The sequence below is a fragment of the Bombyx mandarina genome, chromosome 05 (genome assembly GCF_030267445.1).
Source record: "Bombyx mandarina strain Sakado chromosome 05, ASM3026744v2".
NCBI classification, from domain to species: Eukaryota; Metazoa; Arthropoda; class Insecta; order Lepidoptera; family Bombycidae; genus Bombyx; species Bombyx mandarina.
Window position 1 is genome coordinate 4,240,171 of NC_143212.1, and position 21,816 is coordinate 4,261,986.

General features: G+C 39.6%; 1 protein-coding gene across 1 annotated transcript in view; it reads right to left on the reverse strand.

The window, feature by feature from the left end:
- Window positions 1-2,835: 2,835 nt before the first annotated feature.
- The window catches only part of cd (peroxidasin homolog cardinal), a 32,173-nt gene continuing 13,192 nt past the window's right edge, over window positions 2,836-21,816 (reverse strand). Inside the window, exons 4-14 of the mRNA XM_028178364.2 lie at window positions 21,075-21,312; window positions 15,349-15,554; window positions 14,425-14,595; window positions 13,046-13,204; window positions 11,568-11,786; window positions 10,470-10,667; window positions 9,595-9,731; window positions 8,205-8,372; window positions 7,106-7,347; window positions 6,198-6,364; window positions 2,836-4,910 (exon numbers count right to left, since the gene is read on the reverse strand). Coding sequence (XP_028034165.2) covers window positions 4,696-4,910; window positions 6,198-6,364; window positions 7,106-7,347; window positions 8,205-8,372; window positions 9,595-9,731; window positions 10,470-10,667; window positions 11,568-11,786; window positions 13,046-13,204; window positions 14,425-14,595; window positions 15,349-15,554; window positions 21,075-21,312 — 2,120 coding nt within the window. The 3' untranslated portion in view covers window positions 2,836-4,695. The remainder of the gene's footprint in view (window positions 4,911-6,197; window positions 6,365-7,105; window positions 7,348-8,204; window positions 8,373-9,594; window positions 9,732-10,469; window positions 10,668-11,567; window positions 11,787-13,045; window positions 13,205-14,424; window positions 14,596-15,348; window positions 15,555-21,074; window positions 21,313-21,816) is intronic.

The window sequence follows — 21,816 nt, forward strand, 5'->3', positions numbered from 1 at the left end:
GCTTAACTCTCACATATCATTACATTACCTCTCATTCATATAATTTTCTACGATCTATTTCGAGCCCTTCAGACTAGCATGGTTCTCCCCGCTCGGGTAGCCACCAATACTTTAGCTATTTTTGCCGCGGAGTAATAATGCCTTCCGGTTTTAAATGGAATACTATGAAAATGTCTTACTGTGCGTGGTGTCGTTCGCGTTGTAATATCTAGATATGGTCGAGGGTTACAACTGAATACAAACCGGACTATAAGCACGTAACTATTTTCAGTAAATAATGTCTGGTAATCTCTTTGCATCAGATAGGCCGCGAGATCGTCCGACTTTTCAATGTGCTTTGTGCGAATTTTAAGTCAAATTTGTATGGAGTTCGAATAGTTTCCCTTCCCTTGCCTTTGGGTGGAATAGCCGTTCGAACTCCATACAAATATGAGTTAACTTTTTCGCGATCGAGAAGTTAAAAAACTCGCACTAAGCACACAGCTTATTAAAAAGGATAATCCAATTCAGTACACATAGACGAGTTAAGGCCTGCAAGGTCGACGCACCCCCACACAGCCAAAAACGATGTTAATAATTGTATTAAACTGATTCATTCTGTAAGTGACGATAGATACGAGGGTCAGTTACGTAACGTTGATGTAATCGTGATTGTTATTGTTGTGATAGCTACGGAATATTCTAGGAACTCTAACAGCTATAGGAACCAAACTATTTAGATAAATAAAATTGAAGCGTCTTAAATAAATGAACAATTTATCGAATTAAGCTTCAAGTAAAACCGCTGTCATATACTTCTTTTCCCTGTAACGGTAGATAAGTAGCACCGAGGTAGACGATGGAAGACCATCCTAAATCCCCGTCCCGTATTCAGGATGACAGTCTCTTGTTTCTTCCAGAGTACACACGGCAAAAACTAAGATACGGCCTCTTATTAATTAATACTAGTTGTGACTACAACTACATCTAGGTTAACTTAAATAAATATTTAAAAACACATTTTTCTTTTAAACCACATAACCAAAGCGCGATTCAGCAAATTTATAACGCCATCAAATTTCAATTAAAAAACTATGGATCGAAATCTTTCCAGTGAAATTTTCGTAAGGCGTACAACGGCAGGCCTCTTATCGCTGTATACAGGAGATTATTATCTACAATAGATATCGCAAGCCAGTTATGTGTTGCAATTTCAATATAATTTATCAGCAACCGCCATGAAGAAAACGTGTCTTCAAACTATTATTATAATATCAAAAATTCCTTGTCTTCAAAATCTTGTTAAACAATGTACATACATCGTTTGAAAATATATTATATACGTACTCTATTCGTATCTATATTGGAAAACAGTAAGCCCTGAATTTCTTGACGATTCCTATCATTGATGTAACTCCATCCGAATTGGACTCAGTGACAAACGTAGGCAAACGTTCCAATTCCATACAAATTTCAGTCAATTTTTACGCTTACGTTAAAAAACTCGCACTAAGGACACTCGTCACGCTTCGCTGTGACTATCCCTAATTGTGTGAAAAGAATCGATTTCTTGAAACTATTCTTGTGCCACCAACTGTCGCGTTGTTGTTCTGGTAGGACAGAATCCATTCCTGCGCTTATAAATCGAGAAAATATTATCCTATCACTCAAGACCAAAGTATTATACACTAGCGACCCGCCCTCGCTTCGCTTCGGAAACATTAAAACACAAATGAAACCAAAAAAAAAAAAAAAGTAGCCTATGTTCATCAGGGACAATGTCGGCTTCTAATGGAAAAATAATTTTTCAAATCGGTCCAATAGTTTCGGAGCCTATTCGAAACAAACAAACAAACAAATCTTTCCTCTTTATAATATTAGTATAGATAATTTGAAAAAAAAAACCTTAAAATCCAATAGGTAGTTTCGCTGTTCACCCCGGACAAACATCGTGACATGTGAATTAAATATAATAGACGGTATAGCCAATTTCTTTTTTATTACTTAGATGGTTGGACCAGCTCACAGCCCATCTGGTGTTAAGTGGTTACTGGAGCCCATAGACATCTACAACGTAAATGCGGCACCCACCTCGAGATGTAAGTTTTAAGGTCTCAGTATACTCGTAGTCACAACGTATATATTAATATCATTAATCTATACTAATATTATAAAGAGGAAAGATTTGTTTGTTTGTTTGTTTGTATTAAATAGGATCCGAAACTACGGAACCAATTTGGGAAATTCTTTCACTGTTTGGAAGCTACACTATTCCCGAGTGACATTAAAACTTCAATAATGTAACCCAATGTGTAAAAAAATTACATAAAATATTCTTTACATCGCGTGCCCTGCGAAAACTATTTATGATAGAATAAAATAATGTACTACGACTTTGTAGAACCAATTATTATTTATGATAGAATAAAATAATGTACTACGACTTTGTAGAACCAATTATTATTTACGAAGAGTGTTGCGACAGCATATGTCCAACTATTATAGTTATGCCGGAACAAGTGTTCTTTTATTTAAAAAAATAAAACAACGTCAAATATCGTTGACATTTTTGTTAAAGACCCGAGCGGAGCCGGAGCGGTCCGCTAGTAAAATATAAATTAATACATTGTATATATTAATATTATTTAGAAATGAACAGAAGTTATATGACAGTTATTATGGCTTAAGCTTTTGCTATTAAGACACTGTATACGAGTTTTTCAAGTATGGCCAACACCGCGCCAGTGGGCGGTCGATCCTCCTTACATGCTTTACAAGAGCATTAATTCCTGCTCTATCTACGCTAATAACAACTACACAATTCTATGCCAACAATAAGAAAACAATCATGAGTTCTTTCTTAGTTTTATTTATTTATAATAATTAACACTCGAATCAACATACATTACATTAATAAAGAACTATTATTTAAAAAAAGTGGTTTAAATTTAAGTTGACATTTGATCAGAAGATTAGGTACTTGATAACTTTAAAATATGTCATTAGTAATACGCAGGATTGTTTCCGTAGATAAAGCTGCAATAACCAATCGATAAACAACGTTCATTTAATATTTTAAACTAGGCGCTTTAGATAAAAATTCTAAACCCGTAATGTAGGCAATGACGGACAGATAGAGACAGTCCCGCGCTCCGATGTGTCAGTTAATCTACTATCTATCGTGCTAAATTGTGTTCGGAGTTAGCAGCGTTCATCTCATCTTCACTGTCGAATACGGCTCCAATCCACATTAACAATGAAGCTTTGTCATTTCATTGTTATGTATACAAGCGTACAATAATAAATTAATTTTATTAGCTTACTACAACGGGAATTACCTGAGTTGTTTCACAGTTTAAATCGAAATGTTTAAACAATAGATAAGTCGATTAAATCCAATCTATAATTATGACAAAAAAAAGACAATCCAAATTGCGAGATTGTAGACGTATGAAAAGTAAATGTGTTTTTGATTATTACACGTTTGACGAAATTTTGTATCGACTTGTCAACGTCCTTTAACACATGCGTAATGTTCCAGACAATAAACAATTCAAGTGTAAATTGATTGAATGCTATGAACCGAATTCAAGAATGATTTGTGGCGCACTAATTATGTAAGGAATTGTAATTACGTAATTCAAATACGGATGCTCTTATTGTCATACCAATCGACACCGGAAAACGTTGTAAGGTATCAGTAAACAAAAGTGATAGAAACGTTATCTTCTTGGAAATTTTTATCATGCACCTGATTACTTCACGCGCCTGATAGTATTGCAATACTAAAAATACGAGTATTTTTCTCATCTTTTCATATTTTATTAAAAATAACTTAATATGAGAATGCAAGTTGTTAGATTTAAAATTTGAAGCGCCTAAATAACTGATATTAGCAAAACAATTTTTCCAGAAAATAGCTCAAATGTCTTAGTTATAAAAAAAAAACAATCTCATTTTAAAATATAATTTCCATTTGAACAATGTGTCGTTTATTATAAATAATTGTGTTTCACTAATAGGAGGTATTTAATAAACAATAACACAATAATATTAACAGATAATAGGTACATAATTACATTCATTGATATATAAAAACCCTACATCAATGATTACATCAAAGTTGGTACTACAACAGACAATAATAAAATATTACTTAGTCATTATTAAATGCAATACTTAGCATTGAATAATAATAACAGTGGCATTGGTAACATAACATTTTTGTAATGAAATTTGTTTGACGTAGACTTGTTTTAGCAAAAAAATATCAATAATTTAATTGCCATGACGTTCCAATGATTAGGTCTTTTAATCAAAATAGTAATTACACTACAAATGCTAAATTAGTAATGTAAAAAGCACTTCATTTACCGAATTATTATTAATTAATGATTAATCATGTAAAAGGCGGTCATGGAAAACAATTTTCAACTAAATTGAAATAAAATGCAAAATGTTCACGAAATGTTAGATGATTCTTCGAACTGGTAGACTGGATTGCTGTCGACTTTAAGATACTTCTGGTTTAAAGATAGACGCTGTCATTACCACAAGCCATCTCCGGAAGCGCAGACCAGGGTCGAAAGCGTCAAGGTGTTAGGCAACTTTGAATAGAGCATGATTTGTTTTCATTGGTTTGTACTTGCTTAGCTTATACATCTATAATATATTTCTTATCGTAGTAACCCGAATTGTTACATGGTGGTGTATACACTACTTCCCTTTCTTCTTCTTGCCGGGTTTGTCGGTTTTGGTGTTGGTTCCGTCGGCCCAGGGCTTGAAGCTGGGCTGCGGGAGTTCCATGCAGTCCACGAGCGGGTTGGTGGCGCTGACGGCCTCCATGACGCGCGGCTGGGCCACATCCAGCAGGGCTTCGTTGGCGCAGATCACGCCCGCCAGAGTCGTCTTCCGTATTTCCGTCAATTGTTCTGAGTAGGAAAGTTTCTATCAGTGTTGTCTGATTTTTTTTGCCTTGTAGCGTGCAACATTCGGTCACATTCGGGCGTCATCGGTCGCGATCGGCATTCCCGAACGCGCAGGTGTCCCGTGACGTCATGCAACAAGATTGGCGCGCGTCGATTTAAGTTGAATGTAAAAATTATATTTTTTTAGTTTATATTTTAATATGGTACACATTATAGATATTGTTGAAATTGTGTGTTGGACTTTTATATGTTCGGAGTAAAATATCCCGCGAATGCGAGGGACAAATAACAAACCACAGCCTATCTATTCTAGTAACCTCGAGGGGTAAATCTAGTAGGTATGAACTAGATTCACAGAACTGGTAGAGGCACAGAATTTACGGCGCTCTGACCTGACGTTTGCTAACACTAGCCCGAGTAAGAGCCGTGCTTCACAGAATCTACAACCGGATCGGAAACGCGATTCACTGAGAAGATCGGTCTGAATGAATGCATCGCGGTGTGATGAGTATTAAGTCTAGAGCACACCACGAGACGGAACTGTAGGAATGTTATCTTTCGAACTCTAGTCAAAAACCAGTTTCTGTTTTAGTTAACTCTCTCAGAATAATATTTAATGCAACTATCTTTAAGATTTAAAGGCTTTAATGTTTTACCAAAAGTAGATTTGCCTCATGCTTTTAATTTTTAAATAATTAACTTAAATACCGCATAATTACTCAGTTTTAAAATGTATACAGGGTGTCCCAGAAAGAATAGATAATTCTGAAAAACCTCATAGTAGAGCTATTGAAGATTCAAAAAAAAAATAAAAAAATAATTCTTAGGTAGTACCCAAATTAAAAATAAAGAAAAAATACCAAATCCCTCTCATGTTTAAATTTAAGTTCAGATTAACTTTTGTAAAGAATTACACTAGCTACTCATACGATTTCCTGCATATTCCTTAGTATAGTCCATGTAGAATATTATAACACCAAAAAGCCTAAGGATTTCATTTATTGTAGCTGTTGTATATTCCAGAAATGCACAGCAGTATGGAAATTACCAACTTTTTTTTTAAAATACGTAATTTGGGTACTAACTAAGAAATTTTATTTTTATTTTTTATTTTGTGTCCCCAATAGTTCTACTTTGAGGTGTTTCAGGATTATCCATTGTTTCTGGGACATCCTGTATATTTAACTACGTACACATTAATTATATTTACTGATAAAAACACATAACATCCATTTGTTAATTTATTTAAATATGAACTGGAAAATTCTATAACTCGGTGTTGGTACTTACCGGCGGTGAAGCCGACAACCGTGTCAGAGGTCTCATACCAGAAACGGTCTCCGATCTTCAGCCTTAAGAACTGGTCTGCGATGAGACAGGTGAGAGTGGGTCCCAGGAGTCGACCCTTAGGATCCTCGGCCAAAGCGCCCGTGTACAGATCTATGTCCTCCACGTTACTGGTGACAGATTTAGTTGATTTTATATCATAAAATAGTTTCAAACTATTTTTGTGTAAACTATAGGTAAGTTAAAAAAAACGTTGTTGCCACCGCCCGCCCGGGGACTCTTTGAACTCGCTGGTGTGCTAGCTTCGTGGTAGGACCTCTTGTGAGTCCGCGCGGGTAGGTACCACCGCCCTGCCTATTTCTGCCGTGAAGCAGTAATGCGTTTCGATTTGAAGGGTAGGGCAGCCGTTGTAACTATACTGAGACCTTAGAACTTATATCTCAAGATGGGTGGCGCATTTACGTTGTAGATGTCTATGGGCTCCAGTAACAACTTAACACCAGGCGGGCTGTGAGCTCGTCCACACATCTAAGCAATAAAAAAAAAGATATAGGGACGATGGTGGCACGGGTGGGACCGAACTGAAACCACGTTCTGGCACCAGCCATCCACTGACTAATAGTGGTAGTAAGTAAACGTATTCTTAATTCAAATTTATTAAAGTTTTTTTTTCTATTTTTTAGTTAGATTTTCTATAAAACCGTATTTTGTTAGTTTTTTTTAAGCTATTATTTATTTTTCACTTTTTAGTTGAATTTCAATTTTTCAATTTTTTTTAATATTGAATTGTCATCGGTCCTTAATAAGTATACCCGAGTTAATGCGACGTTTTGAAGGGGGACAAAATCATTTTTAAAGATTCCGTTACATACTAACATACATACGTCTGAAGCGTATTAAAAAGAGCTTACTTGTAAATCTTGTCGATTCTGCTCATGGAAGATTCATCGAAGATGTCACTTAGATCACTGAAGTTGTGCGGTCTGGAGAGGCCGCAGTGCTCCCTCCAGTGCGGGTAGGAGGGCAGGCCGTGGTCCCTGCCGCGCTGGATGTTCAGCGACACCAGGTCCAGGCCGCAGGGGCCGAAGGGCCGCGCCGGAGTCGTCGCGTTGCCGCTTGCCACCGCCGGGTTCTCGAACAGGTGATTGCTCAACTGAAAGTATTTTTGATCCAGTTTTACTGAATTGATAACCTACCGCAGGTCGATAAGGATTTCTTTTCCAGCACCAACATAAGTAGCAGACTACTGAGTAACAGTATACATGTGGTATCTGGAACTCAAGATTATTTTATCAAATTGCAGGGTTCACCGCTAGAGCAAAGTCCTCAACCTCAAATGATGTTACCTATCCACACCGTCAGTAAGTACACATATACATATTTTTTCCGAGTATAAGTATATAACACGATGCTATTCCTCCACCGTGAAAGTCAATCGTGAACATATGTTTATGTACGTATTTAATTAGATAATAACTGAGAGAAGGCGGCACGACACGAAAACCCTCTTGTCGTGGCCGCCGGTAATTACACACCTGATCCTTTGGACCGAATGGTAAACAGTCGTCCTCACCCAAAACACGTCATTACGGATCCTCCCGATCCATTAACGGTGCTTTTAGGTACCTCAAGCACCGGTCACCGTCCTCGCCGAACCCATCGCTTGCGACGAAGGGCTCGCGAGTAAGCTAACCCATAGACACAGCCCACTGAGTTTCTCGCCGGATCTTCTCAGTGGGTCGCTTTTCCGATCCGGTAGTAGATTATTCGAAGCACTACTCTTGCTAGGGCCAGTGTTAGCAACACTTTCGGTTTGAACCCCGAGAGCTCACCTACACGTTAGGGTAAAGCTGAAATAGTCTCTCATGGCTATCAGCATAGCTAGGAAAAAAATAGAAAGTTCGTACACGTCTGCCGGATTCGAACACCGACAGAGTCGCATCGCTCGACACGAATGCACCGGGCGTCTTATCCACTAGGTCACTTGGGATATTGGTATTTATTATTTACCTCGCTGGTAACGTGAGGATCGACCGCGTGCACGAGCGTGTCCATGGCTGACTTGACGGCGTTCTTGCTTCCCTTGTCGTTGTACAGTGTGTAAGGGTTGAACAGCATCTGGTGGAGCTGGATGTAGTTCACTGTTCCGTTGTTCGCTTCGACGTTGTGAATTAGGCCCTGAAAGAGCAAAGGTAAAACTAATTCTCACGAAAGTTTTTTTTTGGAACGAAATTCCTTATGGGACGATGCGGAACCGGGAAAAAACGTCCGTAACGTAAGATTTTTATTATTTATGTATAGTCTTAGTATGATGGCCATACAGTGTCTAATGTATAGTCTACGTGAAGACGGTTATTATTCTTTTTCATATAAATAGATGTTGCTTTGTATGTTATCTATATATGTATATAAAATGAATTGCTGTTCGTTATTCTCGTTAAAACTCGAGAACGGCTGGACCGATTTGGAAAATTTTGATCTAGAATTATTTGTGGAAGTCCAGAGAAGGTTTAAAAGGTAAATAAATAATAAAATAATAAAGTAGTTTTATTTTTATTTTTATCAATCAAAAATCATAATAAAAATGTATACTCGAATAATTATTTTCTATATACCTCGAATAGAACTTATAATTAATATTTTTATAATAAGGAACTTCGTTCCAATCCGGTGTCCCACGACACCACACATCTTTTTTTTTATTGCCCTTGTAGGCAGACGAGCATACGGCCCACCTGATGGTTTGTGGTTACCGTCGCTCATGGACGTCAGAAATGCCAAGGGCAGAGCTAAGCCGCTAATTGCAGATGTGCTAGATGTTAAGTGAAGTGGTTTCTAGAGATCACAGGCTACTTGAAAGCCACCGCTTCTGTTGAGATGCAAATTTCAAGATCCTAAATATTACTGTTCAACAAAAACTTTGGTTCAGATGTTCGTAACCATAAAAACGGGTTAAACTGATAATTGGTACTTTAAAGCCTCAACTGTCTTAGGGTAAGCAGCGATTTGTGTGGAGCCGCAGCCGGTGGAAGATAATCAGGCTACCGCACAGGTAGGCACTACCACCCTGCATATTTCTGCCGTGAAGCAGTAATGCGTTTCGATTTGAAGGGTGGGGCAACCGTTGTAACTATACTGAGACCTTAGAACTTATATCTCAAGGTGGGTGGCGGCATTTACGTTGTAAATGTCTATGGACTCATGTAACCGTTTAACACCAGGTGGGCCGTGAGCTCGTCCGCCCACTTAAGCAATAAAAAAGAAAAAAAAGATCTATGATAGATGGCCAATACTAATGGCGACTTCCTTAAAGAATCAAAAAACTTACAATCCATGAGCATCTGTCAAAGTTGATTTCAAAGTAACTAATAGCGTTGCGTGTCGGGAACTCAATACTCACGGGCAGGAGTGTGTGGGCGAATCTGAAGGCGGCTGCAGAGAAATGGTTGGCGACGGAGGGGTCCACGGTCGGGTCGTACATGTCGGAGTAGCCGCTGTCCTGCACGGTCAGGTTCAGAGCCCACATAACGTCCTCACCTGGAAACAATGGCTTTGATGCAATAATAACATCTGTACACTCTATATTGCAACCCTTCTCGAACAAGAAGACAGGTTTTTTATTTTTTATTGCTCAGATGGTTGGACGAGCTCACAGGCTACCCTGGTATTAAGTGGTTACTGGAGCCCATAGACATCTACAACGTAAATGCGCCAACCACCTTGAGATATAAGTTCTATGGTCTCGCTGTCTATGCGCCATTTTCGGAACCACTGTTCGAAGGTTACGGCGGTGCTCTGGAGGTTTTTCGCTATAAGGGACTTGTTCCTACTCGAGTAGTAAACGGTTGTATCGTCGGCGAATAAAGCTAACTGGGTCGGCGGCGACCGGGGAATGTCGTTGATGAATAAACTAAAAAGGAGCGGCGAGAGGACATAGCCTCCTGGGACTCCAGTCGTGAGCGGTCGCGGTGAGGAGCACCCGCTACTCGATATCGAAAAGAGCGGTTCGACAAGAAATCCCGATAATGAGCACGAGACTGTCCGGCACGCCCATGCGGTGTGTCGTACTGTACGCACCGGGCTTTTATAAATATAGGTTTCTTAAATTTATTTCGATTAATTTTAAATTGGATGCTACGTATAATAAGTGGTTAATAGCGGCTGAAAATAAAAATGATTTTTATTTCTTATAAGGTATTTAATAAAGTTGTCTCAGAAGCTTGAAGCAGTGCGTTTGTTTAAATTCCCACGTTGTTATCTAAATTTCATACTGACCTAATATCGACGGCAAGAACTCAGAATAAGTGATGTGCTGCATCTGTGCACCAATAATTTTCCTGGTCTCCTGGAAGACGATCTCATCGGTCCACGTGGGGTTGTAGATGCGCAGTAACGTCGCCACGCGGTTGTGCTGTCGCGCCCAGATCAGGTGCATGGTCGTCAAGTGGAGGTTCTCGTTGGCGCGGTCGTCGCCTGACCAATAGAGATAATTTTTATTTTTGTATGAATCAATGAGCGCGTTCCTGAAATGCTGCTACCTACCTTGAGGCATGAGGTTTAGCTCTGTCGTATTGTATAACGGCTGTCCCACCCATATTCAACCCAGGCGACGGGGCAAAATAAAACCACCGTCGCCCAAAACATGTCTTGTCAGATCCCTCGGATCCACTTTCGGTGTTTTTAGGCTCTTTTAGCACCGAGCACCGTCTTCGTCAAACTCGTCAACTCCGACGAAGAGTTCGACGAGCGAACTAGCTTATAGACATAGCCCACTGAATTCTCGCCGGATCTTCTTGGTGGGCGCGATTCCGATCCGGTAGTAGATTCAGCGAACTACTGCTCTTGCTAGGACCAGTGTTAGCAATTCTTTCAGGTAGAGCCCATGAGTTCATCTACCGGTCCGCGCGAAATTGGAATATCCCTTTAGACTACCAAGGATTAGGTAGGTAAAAATGTCCCACCCTTAAAATCGGAACGCGTTACTGTTTCGCGGCAGAAATATGCAGGATAATTATGTCCACCCGTGCGGACTCACAAGAAACCATATTACTAACATCATGTCTTAAAATAGCGTATGGAACCCTTTTAATTACGTTTTACTCTGTTTGTCCATTTGCCACAGAGTTTACTTAGATACTGTTGGCACTAATAATATACTTTGTATTTTTGAATGATACGTGTAATTTACAGGCTTGTACAATGGCTTATCGAATTTTTAAGGAAGTACTGTAGTTTTGGTCGAAATCGAAGTAGATCTATTTAGTAACACAATGCAGTAGTTGGCAAACGGAAATACATGAAGATCAGAGAATTTTATAAAAGTTTTTTTTTTTCATGATTGAATATTAAAATTAAACCCAAAAAAACAATCACCTGATTCAAAACAATAGCGTCCTTTAGCGCTCATCTCAACCGTATTACAGCCGTCATTTGGATCAGTGGAAGGAGGAAGGAGATCTCTACTCCCGACCCTCAGCATCCTCAGAGTTCCACCAGTACCGTTTCGGAGCTGGCCGGCTCTGGCAGCCGTGTACCCGTAGACCGTGGAACCATCGATAAAGGCTGTGGCTTGGTTCAGCTGCTCACGGGGACCTGAACATTTACTTTTTTTACTGGAATCGTAGAATTCACAGCATTTATTCCTTGAAAACCTTTGAGTTCAGAGTGTCATGAACGTCTCTCTAAAATCTATATATTAATACGTGAAGCAAAAACTTTGTATCTATTTTTACGAAAATCGTGCGGACGGAGGAGTATGAAATTTCCCACACTTATAGAGAATATAGAGAAGGAGTGCACAATGCTATTTTTTTTTAAATTATGCATTATGTTGGGGTTCAAGGGGAAGTTTGTAGAGTTCCAAAGAGTTAGTATGTTGTTTGAGCACCTTTATTATATTGGTTAAGCACAGACGGTAACGTCTTAACGAGTGCGTGTTGCTAAGTGCACTGCGCTAAGAATGCAATAAAATAACCTGACACCACAATGCATCGTGCATTGTGCACGGCGTGTCCACGTATTGGTTAGGTATGTGCAAACCGTACACATTAAAAATACATTAAATCAATAAAGAAAACATTACACACACTACCATGTATTTGACACACACACACTACTATAGGTACTATACTATTTGTTTTTTGTCAAACTTTTGTTATTGCTTAAAGTCTGTGGTCAAATTGAGAATAGGTTAATATTGTTTATCTTTAATATTACGAGTATAGTCTATAGTGTAGTCTTGGCGAAATCTGTGACTATAGAAATATAATAAATAGTATTTGATAATAGAACCATAATAATGCATGCGTGCATTTCGTAAATAATATAATTAGTCACCACTGCACATATAAGATCTTGTATCAGGTAATCATTTATTTTCTTTTTTTATTACATAGATCGGTGGGCTCACAGCCCACTTGGTATTAAATGGTTACTAGAGCCATAGCCATAGACATCTACAACGTAAATACGGCACCCACCTTGAGATATAAGTTCTAAGGTCTCAGTATAGTTACAACGGCTACCCCACCCTTCAAACCGAAACGCATTACTGTTTCACGGCAGGAACAAGCGGAGTGGTGGTACCTACCTATGTGGACTCACAAGAGGTATTTCCACCAGTAATTATGCAAATTATAATTTTGCGGGTTTTTATTACAAGATGTTATTCTTTCACCGTGGAAGTCAATCGTGAACATTTGTTTAGTACGTATTTCATTAGAAAAATTTGTATTAGTATGAACTTCATACGTCACGTTTGTCCAAAGAAGTTTTGTTATATTTTAGAAAAAAATCGCTTTGCAACTTTTGTCATGATTGTAACTGTGAGGTGAGGAGCGTGTAGATCTTACCGTAATTACAAGTGAGTGCTGGAGCAGATCTGACGAACTCCATGCAGGTGACGTTGAACGCATCGTAGAACGGATCTTCCACGTCCAACTGGACCGGGAAGCACTCCGGGTGCGGCGGCTGGGAGGGGTCGCAGCACGACAGCGCACTGCTGTTCTGACCTGGAAACGAAGCTCACAGTTAACTAAGCACAGTTATTGGTGGTAAGACCTCTTGTGAGTCCGCACGGGTAGGTACCACCTCCGTGCCTATTTCTGCCGTGAAGCAGTAATGCGTTCCGGTTTGAAGAGTGGGGCAGCCATTGTAACTATTGAGACCTCAGAACTTATATCTCAAGGTGAGTGGCGCATTTTATGTTTACATGTCTATGGGCTCCAGTAACCACTTAATACCAGGTGGGCTGTGGGCTCGTCCACCCATCTAAGCAATAAAAAAAGCTGTTTTAGAAGTTAGACCATTTAGATCTCCATATCTGCACATTTTAACGCAACTATATTATATTTATCGTGATAATATGGTGTCTATGCACAGTTCAGGGCTTTACCAGGTTGCTGTCACGTACATATACTATTGTTACACAATAATTGACCTACTATTACTGCTGCATCAACTGTCTGCGGCAGTACTCTACACTTCCCTCTAATTCAATCATAGGGAGTGATAGTAAGGGTGGTTGCTATTAAGGGTGTATATTTCAGTAACAAAGCAATCAGGGGCCGCGATCTCAACGGCAGGATAGCCGATATAACTCAACGCAATTGGGACTTCGTGAATTCACAGAGGGGGTGGCAAAATTCAAGTATTTTTTATTCCTATCTATTCTAGTGAACTCGAGGGGTCATACTAGATTCACCGAGCGAGTAGGTGAGCTCACGGGGCTCTGACCTGACATCGTTAACACTAGCCCTAGCAAGAGCAGTGCTTCGCAGAATCTACCACCAGAACAGAAACCCGACCCACTGAGAAGATCCGGCGAGAAACTTAGTAGGCTGTGTCTGAGGGTTGTTCAAATCGTGATATTTGTGGGCTTCGACAGGGCTTGACCAACAAAAGAAATGAGTTATCTATCTCAACTCATGTTTTAGCTGAGGATTGGGTTGAAAAATGACCGAAGCTATACTTCATGGTGGTATGACGTGCCAGGTTCTTAATATAGCGTCCAGGCTTGGGCCAGTTCGGCTTTAATCAAGTTGAAATTTGTAGTGTGCAGCTCGCCCAACCTTATATTTGTAACTGCACACACTAAATTATGACAGTATTACACGAATTGGGGACTTGAACAGTTCTCTTTTATTTTGCCTACATCACTCCAATACATGGCGAATTAACTTAGAGAGCAGTTCACGTATTAACCCGACGATAGTATAGATGCATATCTTACCTTTGCTAAGAGCAGTTGCAGTTATGTCGTGGTCTACGAATTGTCCCCACACGGCCAGCATCACAGTGAACTCAGAGTCGTGAGCGTAGCTTGGTCTGTGGACAGTCACGCTGACGTCTCGCGCACTCGGCAGAATTGTGCCGTTGACACCCGTGCGAGGGGCACTTATGCCTGAAACGGGCATTTATAAGTTACGACTTATATTTTACGAGAAAACTTAAAAGTCAAGAATCAAATAAAGAAACGATAATTGGTTATTAAAAAAAGTACTAACTATTAAAATGTTGGTATTTAAAAAACGAATTATTAGTCCGGTGGGGTTTTTTCGCAAATTCTTTTAAAGAATGTGGCGGTTTTTTTTTGGAATTGGTGTTAGAGACAACATGTTTCGACATTCGACAAGTATGTTTTAATGTCATTTAATTTGAAATAAATGATTTGAATAGGAAGTAAGCGCCTTGATGCGTATTATGGTGATGCGAACTATCACAAGAGATGAGATTCGGAACGCGTCTATAAAACCCCACAGTTGATACTAACCATATAAAGCGTAAAAAATAGTATTTCTGTTTACGTGCTTAAGCATGTGTTGTTATTATGGATGAATACTGAAGGGAAAAGAGGACGCGTCAAACATCTCAGGATGGGCACCAGCGCAGAACAGCTATAATGAAAAGGAGCATTTCACTCTGTCATTTATGTCATGAATGAATGCTAGAGCAATATTTTATAGATTATGTTTACTTAAAATGGGGGATACCGTGAGTTTCAGTTTGAAGAGTAGGATTTGACTTGATTTGTCAAAATACGCGCGAATCCATTCATGTTACGTCTGTGGACTCTGCCAACCACTTAATACCAGTTAAAGCTCTATCCTTACAACACATAAAAAGCGCTGAACTGGTTCACTACGAAATTTCTTACCGTCAGCATAATCTGGTGGAAGAACTCTTCTGAACGGGATCCGAGAGACGCCAAATTTGTAAGGATTTTTCAAATTGTTACAGCTGCCATCTTGAGCTCTATACTTCGAAGTTGGACAGGGCGGTGGACTGTCAACGCAGTATAGCGGCTGGGAGAAGGTGCCGTTGATGAGTGGGCCAAGTCCAATACTACCATTGGTGCTTATCCTGACAAGAAAACGATAGATATTAGAGCAAAAAGGGATTTATTTAAATTAATTATCTATGTAAGAAGGTCCAATTAATTGAGTACCAAAATGAAATGAACGATTATGAAGATTAGATTAAATTCGATTAGATTTTAGTTTTTAGTTTTTTATTTTTTATTATTGTATTGTGATGTCTTTTTGAGGTCGTTGTTACAATTTTTTCTTGACATGTGTATTCGGTATCAGTAGAGGATGACGCTTACTGTTACTTTAGATATTTTCAAAAATATGCGATGCGCTGTTTAGCTTTTAAAAATTAAAATTTAGACAAAATGTCATCTAAACATTTGAACATTTTAATCCCAAATTTGCATCAGTCCAAATTTTAGTCAGTACGTAGCAGTTGAGACTCCTGTAACGAGCTTGGCAGCGGCTTTTGTTGTCTATGGATTCTGGCTTTAGAAACATCTGTTGTGTTGCTTAAGACACCGTGTATAATCGTAACGGGAAATGAAACTATGTTTATGGGTTCAAATCTCTCGGATCGGTACTTTCAGATATGAATTAATGATCGTGTTTAACTACGTGCTATAAATCTGCACAGATAGGGACTACCATCCTGTCTATTTTATAGTTGCATTCCGGATGGAACGGTGAGATGGGAGGTGAGACGATTAAAAAGGAAAATTGGCTGAACTTAACACCAGTTGGGCCGTAAGATTGTGTACACATCACTACATAGTATAAAACAAAGTCGCTTTCTCTGTCCCTATATCCCTATGTATGCTTAAATCTTTAAAACTACACAACGGATTTTGATGCGGTTTTTTTAATAAATAGAATGATTGAAGAGGAAGGTTTATATGTATAATAACATTCATTAAATAGTGGAGAAATCAATAATAAATTACAGTTTCCGAAGCGAAGCGAGGGCGGGTCGCTAGTTTGCAATAAACATATAGTAACAACTAACATAAGCCCGTTTGCTCATCTAAAATTTGAAAATTATGGCAATATTTTTAATTAAGTCGTAAGTTGATAATGTATGTACATAAATGAACAAAACCAGCTAGTTCTCTCACCTTATTTCGTGAACCAGTTTTAGAAAACTTACTGTGTGGCTGTTTCGATCTAGAGAAGATTAAAATTCATATATCCATAATTCGAAGTGTTTTAATTAAGTATTTTGCTGCTTAGTGATATTATTCTTAAAATTACTCATTCTATTTTTACTTTTCTAATTTGAAGATGTTGTCAACTATTGCAATATATGTCTCGATTGCATCTTGCAAGGTTTCATACTTCAGTGATCTTGCATGCAATAAAGGTGACATCTGCCATATACTTATTGCCAATTTGTCAATGTTTCGTATTGACGATCTCATTGTCGGTGCAGCTAAATCAATCTATATCTAATCTAATATTATAAAGAGGAAAGATTTGTTTGTTTGTTTGTTTCGAATAGGCTCCGAAACTACTGGACCGATTTGAAAAATTCTTTTTCCATTAGAAGCCGACATTGTCCCTGATGAACATAGGCTACTTTTTTTTATTTATTTTTTATTAATTTTTTTTGGTTTCATGTGTGTTTTAATGTTTCCGAAGCGAAGCGAGGGCGGGTCGCTAGTAAATAAATAAACATGGAATTCGTTTTTTAGCACGTGTCAGGCTACTTAGATAGATACCTGGCTTTGGACTTGCGACCCGACATAGTCTCCTTACTCGTTGCGAATACTCATTAGACGGGAGACTGTTTACAGTGGACCATAAATTGTACATTTGAACAGTTATTGAATCTTGTAGAACGGTCCGTGCCGGTATCGAGTAGAGGGAACCCGCACTCTCCCTCGTCACATTACGGCGAGAGCGTCGCAAGGCTCCGCTCTCTCCCCTTTACTATTTTGTTGGTACATCAACGATCGCCGGCGAGCCATCTAGACCTCTTCGCTGATAGCACTATCTATCTGGCTATCTACCATTCGAGTAGGAAGAAATTGTTAATTTATCGGCGACTCCAGACCGCAGCAACTACCATGGGACAGTGGTCCCAGAAGTGGCGCATCGACATCAACGAAAAGCACAGCCCCCTCCCCCCCCAGCGAGTATCTCAGGCGTGGTAACGAAATCACTCCATTACCCTCTTTGGCCAACCCATACCGTGAGACTCGAAGGCCACCTATCTAGGCGTCACCTTCGATAGAGGAATGACACACCATCCACACACCAAATCAGTCCGCGACTGAGCTGCCTTTTTACCCAAAATACTCTATCTCACAACCTGCAAGCGAAGTAAATTGTCCCTTCGTAATAAGGTGATACTATACAAAACTTGCATCCGTCTCGTCACAACTCACTCGCACTCACATAACCTTCTTAATGGGTCGCGGTTCCGATCCGGTGGTAAATTCAGCAAAGCACTGCTCTTGCCAGGGCAGATGTTGGCAAAGTCTCCCAGGATGAGCCCTGTGAGCTCCGATTCGTCTACACGTCCGGTAAAGCTAGCACAACCCCTTGAGGTTACTAGCAATATGTAGGAAAATTATTTTAAAAAGAAAATGTCGACCTGTATAAACTATAAACTCTCTATTTTAATAGCCTTGTTTTGTAAAAGAAACCGTGGTTCGATCTACTTACAAATAGATTGGATTATTTGTGCGTCACCCGATACTGCGGGTTACTGGTTTCGGCATGGAGCGGTTGACCAGTCAGAATGAAGCCAGACTAAGCAAGATCACGTTACATGGTTTAGTTGCGCGATATTAAGTTACTGCCTCAACCAAACAACAGACTATATCGTGGATTTTATTCTTGTGCACGACGTTCAGTGGTTTTAGCGTGCCTATAGTCACAGCTCACAGATCCGAGGGAGTAATTGGGATATTATCCCAAATTAAGCTTTATTTTCTATTTATCAAAACGTTTCGGCGAATCTAGATAACTCGAGCTGTCATTATCGCACCCCATTTTGCATTTGCGGTACCTTAGCGTGGCATTTTCACGCTAACGAGCTATTTGTTATCGGTGCAATCCATGCTACATACTTAATTCCATTTAGAGTTTGCGCTTATCTCATATGAAATGTTCTTGGAAACAGTAGATTTATTAACCAAGAGAATAATCTAATCAAACTATATAGTAGCTACGGAAGTAATCATATATGCAAGTTAAAAAAGAATAAATATACCTAGGGTTTCTCTAAATATCTTCAACGAACTCGAGCTGTCTCTAACGGGGAATTGAGCGCAAGCGTTTTCTTACTGAAGGATAAGAACCCAGGAAAGCGACCAACTAAAGGACATTTATAAAAAAGTTATAACATTGAAAACTCCTTTTTTATTTCGTGGCAGATGTAAAAGGAAACGTAAGATCATAAATAATCTTTATGACTTATTACTGTTCAATTGGACGTGGTATAACAAGATGGGACCAAATAAAAACAAGTAGGTTATTTCAATTAAACTTATTGTAATATTAATTATGTATATGTATATAAAAATTTCTCTATCATAGTCTATTGAAGACAGAACTGGTGAGAAGAGACCACCGTCGCTTTGACAAACGGCTGTTAACCATTAAACAATTTTCAAAGGTTTATAAGGGATATTGCAATAGGAAACACCAGAATGAGACGTCATCTCATGAAGCTTACAAATCTAGTGTTTAAAAGCCTAATTTGATCTATTGCGAATATTTTTTCTTTAAATTAAGACAATACATTATTCACGATTCGAAAATATTCATAATGTCTCTAAAAGTGGACATCACTGACTCCCTTTTACATAACAGCATCCAATTGATGTAATAAGTCCGGACGTCAACGAGCACAGAGCTCCAAGATACTAGGTCGATCAACACTAATCCTACAATCGATGGTTAGAACGCGGAAAAAGTAGAGGTATTTACTTATTAGATATATCAAACGAAGATCGTACTTTTGTACAATGAGGTATACCTATTGCAGCATATTAAATTTGAAACAATTTGACCCTTACAGGTGTTATGATTGCGTTGATGTACTTCTGCGAGTACAGAATTTTGCAGAAACTAGGAATGCGGTATGGGAAAGAGCGCTATTCCCTCTCGGCACCAACCCATCGCTGTCGAGCTGGGGCTTAGGATAGGAATCTTACTCGAATCCTGGTCCTGTAAGCGTTTCGTGTCCCTTCCGTATGGGGTCCGGCGAGGGAAACTCAAGAAGACGACGTATATGCTACTCTATACCCGTCTTAGGCTGCCTGTCCACCGGAGCGGAGCGCGGCAGTGAAGCGGAGAAACAGAGAAATATTAACCAATAAGATTTCACAAAATCTCCACTCCTCTAAAGTGGATAGAGATTTGCAAACTATATAGTTTATAAATTCATACAAAAACCGGTAAGCGGAGCGGGGAAGCGAGAGCTGGCGCGGGCGCAAGGCGCGCCCGTAGTGAAAACTGACTCGTCGCATAGGTACTAAACTCCGCTTCGCCTTACTCCGTTACTCCGCTCTACTGCCTCGCTCCACTCCCGTGGACAGGCAGCCTAATGAAAGAGTCAGCGATGGCGATTGATCGCACTCCCCAACCCATGTGGGTTCTAACTCAGAGCTGTATAGCGGGAGTACGAGTAAGCGGAGCCGCCTAGGATGGCTACGGAAAACCCGTCGGACGAGTGACTCGATGATCATGTCGCCGACGATTTCGCGTAGGGGGTAGGATATAGGGGAAAGAGGTGAATCCATACGAAACAATTCACCCCACACGCGGGTTATTGAACGACAGGCGTTTTAGCCAGTTCAACTGCGACATGCAACTTCTACCGCCTCCAAGGCGTAGGCGGAACCGCGCCTACTTATCCATATGTTGTCTAGCTAAAAATAATACTCAAACTTTGTTTTAATAGCCTACGAGGATACGCCATGCCCCATCTGGGCAGTGCAAAAGAAACTGACATAGTTTTCAGAATAGCAGCTGTTTAGCAACATTCACATTATGTATTATTTCATAATATCACCTATACGAATGTGAATCAAGGTATCAAGAAAAATAAAAAAGTTAATTATTAATTTATCGTTTGCCAAAGGACTTTGGCACTAAGTTGCTGGGCGCTTCGAGGTCGCATTTAAAAAACGTTGAAAAAAATGACACGTAATTGAATGGAGGTTATTTTATTATACTGTATAATAATATATTTCGCTTCATTTGTTTTATTGGTAGCATTATGAAAAATACTCGACAGTAAAATATTTGTTCTTTGAAAAAGAAAAAAACAATTATAAAATTGAAACATACAATTTGTTGGACTTCTACTAAAATAAAATGATGGAAGTTTTTTATTTTATTTTTTGTTTATTGCTTAGGTCGGTGGACTAGCTCACGGCCCAGTTAAAACGGCTGCTCCACCCTTCAAACCGAAACGCATTACTGCTTCATGGCAGAAATAGGCAGGATGGTGGTACCTACCCATGCGGACTCATAAGAGATCCGACCACCAGTAAAAAACAACGTACCACGGCCATCCTTGGCCAATATTACAAAAGTATGAGTGAGGAAGAGTTCTTACTCAGTAAACAGGGCTTTAGTGGTGTGCTCAGCAGCATAGGCAGCATCAGCAAGTGGCTTGACGTCACCCCCGGTGGCCGCTGCTCTCTGCGCCTTGTTGGCGGGGTCGTCTCTCTTCAGTGGCTTCCGAAGATTTTCGACTTTTATCAGATCCTTTAAAGCAGCTTTTCCTTTGAGCACTGCATCATCGATTTCCTCTTTTGTAGGCGGCTTCCGTGACCACGGTGGCGATTTTTTATCTGTTAATGTAATAAAGTTATTTTGATTTTTTTAATGACCTCGAAAGCTGGAGGTTAGCAGAAGCCGTCTTCCTGTCGTCAACCGTTAATTGGAGCCTTTGATTAATAAAACTGGAAAGGATTTTTACTGCCCTTGTAGGCAGACGAGCATATTGCCCACCTGATGGTGAGTGGTTACCGTCACACATGGACTTCAGCAATGCCAGGGACAGAGCCAAGCCGCTGCCTACCGCTTAATACTCGCCACAAGCCTCATTTGAAGAAGGACATGTCATAGCGCTCGGGAAACACCACGGATGAACTCTACTCCGGTGGCGGGCGGTGCGATGGTAAAAACGAGATGATGGCATCATCTCGAATAATTCCTCAGAGCACTCCCCATGGAACATACGGTACAAAATACAGAGGTAAAAAATAAAGAAAAAATACAGTAAAAAATACAGAATTACTGAGAGGATTGAGTTAAAAATCAAGGTGAGGATGTTATCAATACGAAAGGAAGAT